The sequence below is a fragment of the Sinocyclocheilus rhinocerous genome, unplaced genomic scaffold, assembly GCF_001515625.1.
Source record: "Sinocyclocheilus rhinocerous isolate Xijiao unplaced genomic scaffold, SAMN03320098_v1.1 scaffold1281, whole genome shotgun sequence".
Taxonomy (NCBI): Eukaryota; Metazoa; Chordata; class Actinopteri; order Cypriniformes; family Cyprinidae; genus Sinocyclocheilus; species Sinocyclocheilus rhinocerous.
Window position 1 is genome coordinate 909,455 of NW_015637000.1, and position 9,673 is coordinate 919,127.

A 9,673-nucleotide genomic window follows, 5' to 3' on the forward strand; every position below is an offset into this window, starting at 1 on the left:
TTTCTCTATGACTGAAAGCTTATGAGAGCCTTTGGCTGAGGCTGATGACTGATTGATTTCTTGCATTGTCATTTGTGAAACACCATATTTCTGAATAAGTTTACTGTTTACTGTGATAAATTTTAGTTTTTTGAGATTGTATTTTTGCGGGTAATTCTCTGTAAAGAAGAGAACTTCATTTACAGAGTGGAGAGGTGCGAAATAGAGAAGAAAAAAGAACTACTTGAGCAGTCTAGGGTCTATTATATATTTCTGTTTATATATTTATTTATTTTTAGGGATTTTCAACACATAATGGTCTCAATTTTATTTGAATCTCATGATTCAACATCACACTCAAATACCAATAACAGGACAAAGCAAATGAATTGTCTTCGCTAATTTCTACAATAGTTTATCGCCATCTTCTGGTCATTCATATAATCACTGAACTGAGATTTAGCAGTGAAGTTTCTAATGAAACTCTTGTCTTATGACTTTTTTGGGGTTTGTTTTGGCCAGGTTATTTTAACAAAATTAGCTATTTTTATTTTTATTTTAGCAAATTATTTGTATTTAGCCTAAGTGTTTTTATTTGAAAAGAAAATCTCAAAGCGTTACAAATGCTAATGGTATATTAATATTATTCATGTTAATTTCAGAATTATTTAATAATTAGTTAATTTATTATTATCATCTTAAAACGTTGTTAAATTCGCTGGCGAAAGGGCTTTTATTTTGACACCTGTCTATCACAATTACTTACTTCTTGTAACGGACAAATTAAGGTTACTCAAGGTTTGATAAAGATCATGTTATCTTTAAATATGCTACTATTTTTTTCTTCTTCTAAAAACTGATAAATTGCGTCACATATTAGTGGTTTTGATTGTTTTTGGTCAGGCATTAGGCTGTCCCGGTGAGGCGTGACGCATTACTGTCAGGTCCTTCTTCCACAGCGCAGGAAATTGAAAGTAAAAATCACAACAGATCCACTGCAATTCATCTACATTTACTTTGTAAATCAGTTATAAACCGTCTTAAGAATGTTCATTGCGTCGGGGGATGTTGTTCCTTCTTTTAAAGGCTTTACTCTGATAATGGTGAGTGAAATAGTGAAATGTTTGTCGCCGTTAGTATATCAGCTTCATCACGATGACACAAACACATGCTGCGCTGCTGCTGATTGTTTCTCTCGTGCTCAGCCTGCAGTCTCCGTCGGGAATGTGGGGCAGCTGGCCGTGGATCTCCTCATCTCAACACTGAATATGGCCCGAGTGGGACACTTCCACACGGACTGCCTCATTCCCATGGCTGGGAACAACCCCTATGCCACATCTGCTGAGGAAGCTGCCCAGCTCTGCACCAGCGCGGAGGGTAATGGGAGACCACTGCTTTCAGCTGAACACCCGTGAGGATAAGCTTCTCATGTGTGCGCAGTAGCTGATGTTGTGAATATGTGTTTGTGCAGTGTACTCTCACAGTGACTCAAAGCTGGCTGTGCTGCAGATAAGGACACCCATTATCCAGGTGAGAGATGTGCATGTATACAACAAGTGTACACTTGATTGGGAGCATACAATTTAGTGGTCGATGGATTTTTTCGATATCTTAGAGAAGGGGTTTTCAACCCTTTAGATGCCATGAACCCTCAGATATGATCATCCTAGTGCATGGGCCCCCATCCTAAAATCTAAATGTCAGCTCATGTATAAAGACCCCATTAATACTGTGAAAAATTTATATTATAAGCGTGTGTAAAATATTATTTGGAAAGTATTTAGCGTCTGTTATGTTACTTTTTTTACTCACTGTACTACTCTACTGTTAGATGTGTTATTTAAGTGAAATTTCAGTTGTGTTAATTTATTTAAATCATATCAATTAATTTTAATCAAATTCTATTTATTCATTATTTTAATCAATTTGTAATTATTTTAATCAATTATTTGTTTGGATCAAATTTACATAATTTATTTAAATCATTTTAATTGAATTTAGTATAATCTTATTTTTTTATTTAAATCATTTATGTAAATTTATTTTTACATTATTGTTTCCGCTGACTCTTTAGCAGTCCCTTGATGCCCCTAGGAGTCCCTGTGTCCCCAGTTTGAAACCCCCGTCTTGGGTGGCCAATATAAAGGCAATAAACATGATACAAGACAATTTAAAGATCGTAATTAACACATGCTGCAATTAAATTTGTATGTATTTTACATGAAAATGATTGAAATTAATGTTAATTTAATTTTGAAAGTGAATCAGTTTGAAACATACTTGTACTTGATAAAAAAAAACATTTACTTTATTTGCTTAATATTTCTTTCTAATAATTTATTAGACAGAACTACTAAACAAAAAGCTAATGCCGATTAGGAAACCAGAGCTCCTACAAAGGTCAGATCATTCCGAAAGCTGATGGTTTCTTGGATCAAGAGCAGTGGGTTCCTCAGGAGTGTGCTGCTGTCCAGCAGTCAAGCATATCACAGAGACGACCAACAGCTTCATGGGTAATCAAACACTGAGGACAGAGATGATAGAGTATACAAGTAAATAAATGCCATGTATTCGTGCTACACAAAAGTGTTTGGACACTTAAGCCACATTGAAATGGTATATATGTCATTGGGTAGCACACTTTTCAATTAATACATTTAATATAGATGTTTTAAACCATATAACAATGTACAATGAAAATAAAATCAAAAAGTATTGTGCCACTTTCAAACCTTAGTGGATGATGTTGATAATTGATGGAGAACTTCATAATCATATATCCTCTAAAAATCACCATAACACCCAATGATTTAAATATTTTTGTGTGTTACTACAAATGTTAATGTTGCTGATTTCTGCATTTTTTTTATGTGCGCAGCACTCCTCTGCGGTACCTGCTGACCCCGTCTCTGCAGAAGGAGGAGGCTCAGAGGGTGGAGGAGCTGGGCTGGAGGGAGATGGAGAGGATCAGTGCGTTTCCCGGCATCTCCGACTCAGAGCAGCGGCTCTACATTCCCGGAGGAGGAGTGACCAAAGCCCTCTACACAGACTGGTAAAAACCAGCGTAAAATTGAACCATTCTGTCAAATCTATAATTGTGAATCCGGCCAATGTGAGTTTTTTTTTGTGGTCTGGTCCAGCTGCACAGAGGACATCTCTATGGCAGTAGTGCTGATCTTCTGCTCAGAAGGAGACAACATCCCTGACGCGTTTGCTCTCGTTAACCATCTCAACGACTGGCTCCATCTGCTGGAAAAACCTGTAAGTGTGAGAACATGCGGTGAATCTGAATCATGAATTGACATTTTAGCTGTTATGAAACAAAATCTTGTTGCTATCCTGACGCACCATTGGATAGAATTGAGCTTTTAAAACCTGAATCTGTTTATAATTTCAGAAGTGAAGGTTTCTTTTGTCTAGACTGAACGCTGTTGTTTGTTAATGATGTTTTCTCTCAGACGCAGGGTTCGGTGCAGTGGCGGGTTCCTCCCTCTTGGAGGCTGCTGTTCGGCAGCGGTATCCCTCCTCTTCTCTTCTGAAGCATCAGGCTTGCATGCATATGCCTGATGCAACTCTTGCAGGTGTGACTGTTTTAAACATGAACCCCAGAAATCACTGATGGTTGAGCGGTCAAACTGCACAAAGCGCTGAATACACATTTTGCTTTTAAATAAGTGAAATAGTACAGAAATAATAAGCTGTAGCATTATTTTTGCCAAATCATGTGTCCCGAGTCGTTTTTTCTTTATAACGCTAGTCATGCTGTTTAGTTTTCCTCTCTCTCCACCCACCGGTGGATGTCTCTGGCTCTCTGCCACCTGAGTTTCCCAGCAGAGTAGCTCTTCTTGTAATGTGACACAGCTCTGAACCTGCTCGGCATGTTGTGTGTGTGACATTCTTGTGGGAAGAAAGTGAAAACATTTAAAGCCCCTTCTGCATAGTTTGGCCATTGTTTTCTTTGTTGGTGCACCAAAAATGGCCATGTTCGCAGTGTCAAGTCATGTCCCATCATGGCTGTCTGAAACCTTCACAGCACAGCGTGACGCAAATGAAATATCAAGCGCTGAATCAAACAAAAACAACCACCTTTTGTTGTTAGTAAGATTAAAAAAAAAAAAGTAATTAATACCTATTCAACAAGGATGCATTAAATTGATCAAAAATGAGAGTAATGACTTATTTCTGTCACTTTTTCTATTTTAAATAAATGCTGTTTGAACTTTCCATTCATCAAAAAATCCTTAAAAAATGTATCATGTTTTCCACAAAAAAATATTAAGCAGCAAAAACTCTTTTCAACAGTGATAATAATCAGAAATATTTCTTGAGCAGCAAATCGACATATTAGAATAATTTCTGAAGGATCATGTGACACTGAAGACTGGAGTAATGATGCTGAAAATTCAGCTTTGCATCACAGCAATAAATTACTTTTTAAATTATATAAAATATGACGTTTGAAGGTGCCATAGAATGGAAAACTGTATTTACCTTGGCATAGTTGAATAATACCATGACCCTTCCAAATAAAGTAATGACAGACCATTTCATTCTAGAGACAAATCCTAGGGTTGTAAATGGACATGTAAAACTGTTTCTGGATATTTTTTGCCCTTACCTAAGCCACATACCTTCTATGTAGATATCAGAGAACAATTTAAAATATTGTATCAATGCATTCTATGGCACCGTTAATGTACTTTCTAAGCAACTTCTTTCAAAATCACAAAAAATCTTAACCCCAAATTTGTGAATGATAATGTATTTCACTCCTAAACAACATCTGTTTTTCATGATAAAATCAATTCATAGTAGTATTTTACATAATTTCTAGGTTTTATATATATATATATATATATATATATATATGTGTGTGTGCATGTATTACAGTAACCCTTTTTTAAAGCACAAAGGATTTCAGGGAACGTGCTGAACTAATGAAAATAGTCAAAAAAGCTTAAAGCTCTCAAACATGGTCCTATTTTGGGGTGAATTATGAACTGGACACATCTTATGAGTTTTACCCTCGGTCCAAACACAAAGTCAGCTATGGAATATGGTACAGTACAGCTAGTTAAGTCTGCAGGAAGATTTAAATGGCTATCATTTTAGCCTGGTGTGTGACTGTTTGAAAAAAAGTGAATGAAACAACACATTGTTACAGAAACTAAATGATAGCAGTTTTATTCATGGATCCTACTCTTGGATAAAGTAAAGTAAGACTCTTCAACATAAGACACTGCTGGTTTGTTCTGTGTCGTAACCAAATGCAATGTCTGGTCATCATTTTGTACAATCAGTTTTTTTTTTAGTTTTTTTTTACATCTCATAAGGTACACTATGTACACAATGTGAGCACTCTTCAGCTTAAGACGTCATTTAACAATCTCACAAACTGGATTTGAGCATACAGCCCTGTAGATACGATAGGAAATTTCAAGTAATTTCTTATAAAAAATAGAGCATATCATTTTGCCTCTGAAAAAAAGTCGTCTAAAAATACAATGTGTGAACAGCATTAGAAATGCATAGACCTACTTCAGATCCTGCTGCTTTTTCCAACAAAACAAAAAGCAAAATAAAAAAAGACAAAATCGGTCCAATGAAATTAAAACCAATCCAAACCATGGCGGAGTTTCATCCACAGATATAGTGCTGGTGTGTGCTGTTGTTCGGAGTGGAGAAACCTTCTCGGAGAGTTCATGCTGTAAACGACTTCTGAAAACACAGGGGTGGATGGGAGAGAATTATGGGATAGAGATCTCTTGCTGAGGTTGCCATGGAGTTAGGAGTCACTGGTTGTTCTCGCTCTGTCAATACAATCACAAATCACAGTCAAATATGTAATATTTCAATCACAATGTTAAAGGGTTACTTCACCCAAAAATGAAACATTCACTTGCCCTCATTTGGTTCTAAACCTGCATGATTGACTTTCTTCTATGAACACAAAACAGAACTTATCAGAATTGCTGATGTTCCCTAATAGGAACTTGGGCTTCTGAGCTTCAAAAGACAAGTGGGAACTGAAGCAATTCTTACTGGTGTCTCATGAACGTGACTCATGAACGACTGTGTTAATATTTTTGGAGGAATTAGGGCTGGGAATTAGGCTGAATATCACCAACACCTCATGATTCAAAACTGCACAATGCAATTCGAAAACAATTCTCTGTGGATCTCCATATTTCAGTAATGTCACTCCAAAGCTGTACAAAAATACTCTGACTCGCCAATAGTTTAATAACCCAGTATTAGAGATAAAACTGCATTCACATTTGCATGCATTCAACTTTAAACATGTTCATTGATTATTGCATCCTGCGCAAATACATTAAGAATAATAGGTAGTTAATATCCCACCATGCAGCAGGGACATTAACGACCAATAAGGGCCAAAGTCTTATGGCTACTGTGGCAAAATGGCATTTGTATTGGTAGATTGTTCTCTACTCCTCCTTATTCACCCCTTTGCTATCAGTGCTTTCAAATGTTTCTGCATGTTATGATGGCTGAGTTTAGACCAGTGGTTCTCAACCTTTCTGAGTACAAGGTCTCGCTTTGTCTGAAAGGCTTTCCTTTCTGAGCTGATATATACTTCTGTTGTAATAAAAATAAAATCTATGATTTCAGTTATGTTGTACTATTTTTGTGTGTGTATGTGTTTTTAAGCATTGTAATTAAGACTATAAAACTATATTTTAAACATTTTAAGAAATACACATTTATCAAGGGAGGTTGCTTTAGTTGAGAAACACTGGTTTAGACTATGTCGTCCATCTTCGTATCTACCTGACTGATATAAATATTTATCCACATATTTATTCATCCATTCAATGATAAATATTTAGTGGGATAATTTCAAAGTTGCTGCATTTCCCATGATGTGAACAAGAAAATACTGCAAACCCTGAGTGTGATAAAAGGGGGGCAAGGAAGGCAAGTGAGTGAAATGTTATGCTTAAAAATCTTGTTATACATGCATCATTTTAGTCAGATTCAGAATGGCAGACTAAAACTAACATAGATGAAAAATAAAGAAATAAATCTACTTTAGTGACACGCAATTAACCAAACAAAACACACTCTTAGCTCAGTCTGCAGAAACATACAAGTGCTGCACACAAACCACACACACACACAAAATTCAAGTATTATTGCACTGAGGCTGTGCCAAGATCGCTGCCATGTATCTATCTAGAAACACCATCGGGTTTAAGCTGAGCACAAATCTACACCCCTAAAAAGACTTACGGTTTTGTTTATATTAGTCATTGTGAACAAACTTTAAATCTCATTCAAGTAGAGAAAGCAAACTTCTAAATCTGAAAAATAAGCAAATACATAACACCATGCTGAAGCTTAGTTTTAAAACGTCGACAGCCATGGCCATGAGAACAGCAGCAAGCTCCACACCAGCATATCACAGCACACGAGGCCCGAGTCTGACTCTCACGTACAGCCTGAGGATTTTGAAGAGCCCGGACAAGCTTGTCTTTACAAAAATCCCGCAGATGCGCCATTGCTGCCTCATTGGGGAAGTTTTCCTTAAAAGGGCAGAACTCGCTGTGTCACGTACAGCAAATACAGCCCAGACTGCAACCACAATATAAGACACAATTACACAAACCCTCAACACAAGGCTGACCTGACCCTACTCACTGTTCAAATGTAACATGACCTGCATGTTTTCAAAATCACAGAAGAGTGAATCTCATACAAATGGCTGGGTCATATTTCACCGCAAAGATCAAAAGATAAAAATAAATGACATATTAGCTAAAGAAAATTAAGACTATTTAAAAAACAATTTTCTTGCATTTTTACATTTCTACCAAAAATTCTCATTAGTGTAATGTAAAAATAAAAATCAGTAATGGCATATTTATGAAGGACATTTGTAAAGCACAGTTGTATGCATAGACCATAATAGTATTTGTTTTACTGAAATTAGTTTTATTCAAAGAAATCCTTGTATTACAGTAATGAGCATTTAGGGAATTTATATCTGCTCGTCATGAAAATGTCACAATGTAAAAAAATCTTATAAAAAGCTCTAAAATAGGCCATCAGAGCGATAATCACCCTCAGTCTGATTACATCAGCATCCCACTAACCAACTCAAAGCAACTCGATTTAGATCAGGGGTGTCCACACCTACTGACTGTTTTTCTGAAATCTTGCCCTCTTTTTCTGTCACACGCACCAATTAAGATAATTTATGATGGGGGATACTGTACACACAAACAAAATAAACAATACAATACAAGATTAATGAATGCTGTAGAAATATTGTTCATTCTTAGTTCATGTTACCTAAAGTAGTTAGCTAATTTTAACTAGAAAAAGTGTTACCGAGATTTTTGTTTGAACAAAGAGTCTGACAGCAGCCAGTGCTGCACACAGAGATCTGATCTCACCATCATCCAGTCCGTCTGCGATTACATGAAGAAACTGAGACAGACTAAATCCAGAAGAACTGTGACGACTCCAAGACACCTGAAGAAACCTTCCTGCAATGCTACAGAACTGTGAAAGGTTTTAGGCACTTGGGTAAAAATGCTGTAAACGGAGGCTGCTTTCAAAAATAATGTCATAAATAGATTTTATTTATCAATTAACTTCTATTAACTAAATCAAATCAACATTTGGTGCGTCCACACTTTGCGTTTAAAACAGCTTTTGTCCTCGGTACACTTGCACATAGTTTTTCAGGCAGCTTTGCAGGAAGGTCTCGAAGCATCTTGGAGACGTCGCCACAGTTCTTCTGGATTTAGTCGGTCTCAGTTTCTTCATGTAATCTCAGACGGACTGGATGATGGTGAGATCAGATCTCTGTCTGTCAGACTCCTTGTTCAAACAAAAATCTCACTGGATTATTACAATTTATGGCAAAAGAAATGTTTGGAAATGTAAATAATATTAATGATATTTCCTACTGACACACTACAGCAAAAGGTAGAAATAACTGACTTAAAACCATTTTTTGTTGGTGAAAATACTAATGGCCTAAGACTTCTGCACACTAGTGTATATATAAAGTACATTGTACATATAGTATACATATAGTGCATATATTTAGCAAAATGCTCCTCTCTATGCAGGCAGTGGCACCAGCGCCACTAAGTTCTACAGGTGGTGGCGCCAGAAGCAAATTTGGTAGCACTGCTGGGGTGGTGTGTGGGGGTATTAGAAATAAAATAAATATTTTAATAATAAAATTACTATTGTTTTGAATTAATAAGTGCAGTTACTAATAATATTACATGTTTGTTTCTTGGTAATACACATATGACAGTAAAGCACTGAGCTTGAGATGGGAAGCATACAAAATTTACTTTTATTAACAATAGTAACGTGTGCAAAATCTATATGGAAAATTTGTATATTGTACTCTTATTTAATGTACCGTTATTCGTTATTCTTCTATAGTATTATACGGAACTGACCAACAACTTCAGTGATTATAAAAGAAGCGCTCTTTACTTGCTTTATGCGTGATTCAGTTGCAATTTGAAGACACGTTTGTTTTTCAAGGCACTTTGTGACTTTTCTTATTTCATACACAAAAAAAAGTAAAATTCTGACAAAATCTGATTTCTTGATGATTTGTTATTTTATAATAGTGATTTTATAATTTCAAAATATAGAGGAAAAAGTAGAAATTAATGACTAATAAGCCAATAAGTGCTCC

General features: G+C 36.0%; 2 protein-coding genes across 2 annotated transcripts in view; one reads left to right on the plus strand and one right to left on the minus strand.

Annotated features, from left to right (window-relative positions):
* The first annotated feature begins 889 nt into the window (after positions 1-889).
* Positions 890-3,693, plus strand: psmg2 (proteasome (prosome, macropain) assembly chaperone 2). The gene is made up of 7 exons (XM_016563146.1): positions 890-1,082; positions 1,185-1,356; positions 1,451-1,509; positions 2,374-2,492; positions 2,858-3,031; positions 3,120-3,240; positions 3,438-3,693. The coding sequence occupies exons 1-7, from the start codon at positions 1,026-1,028 to the stop codon at positions 3,516-3,518; spliced, it is 783 nt and encodes a 260-aa protein (XP_016418632.1). The 5' UTR covers positions 890-1,025; the 3' UTR covers positions 3,519-3,693.
* A 1,454-nt stretch (positions 3,694-5,147) lies between these two features.
* LOC107748370 (tyrosine-protein phosphatase non-receptor type 2-like) overlaps positions 5,148-9,673 on the minus strand; it is a 35,388-nt gene continuing 30,862 nt past the window's right edge. The window contains exon 10 of the mRNA XM_016563144.1: positions 5,148-5,789. Within this exon, the coding sequence (XP_016418630.1) occupies positions 5,765-5,789 (25 nt within the window). The 3' untranslated portion in view covers positions 5,148-5,764. The remainder of the gene's footprint in view (positions 5,790-9,673) is intronic.

What these genes read in the sequence shown, in the direction of transcription:
- psmg2 (XM_016563146.1), top strand. Translation starts at nt 1,026, where the DNA reads ATGTTCATTGCGTCGGGGGATGTTGTTCCTTCTTTTAAAGGCTTTACT. An exon ending in AAGGCTTTACTCTGATAATG is followed by an intron (nt 1,083 to 1,184) that starts GTGAGTGAAATA and finishes TCTCGTGCTCAG; the next exon opens with CCTGCAGTCTCCGTCGGGAA. An exon ending in TCCATCTGCTGGAAAAACCT is followed by an intron (nt 3,241 to 3,437) that starts GTAAGTGTGAGA and finishes GTTTTCTCTCAG; the next exon opens with ACGCAGGGTTCGGTGCAGTG.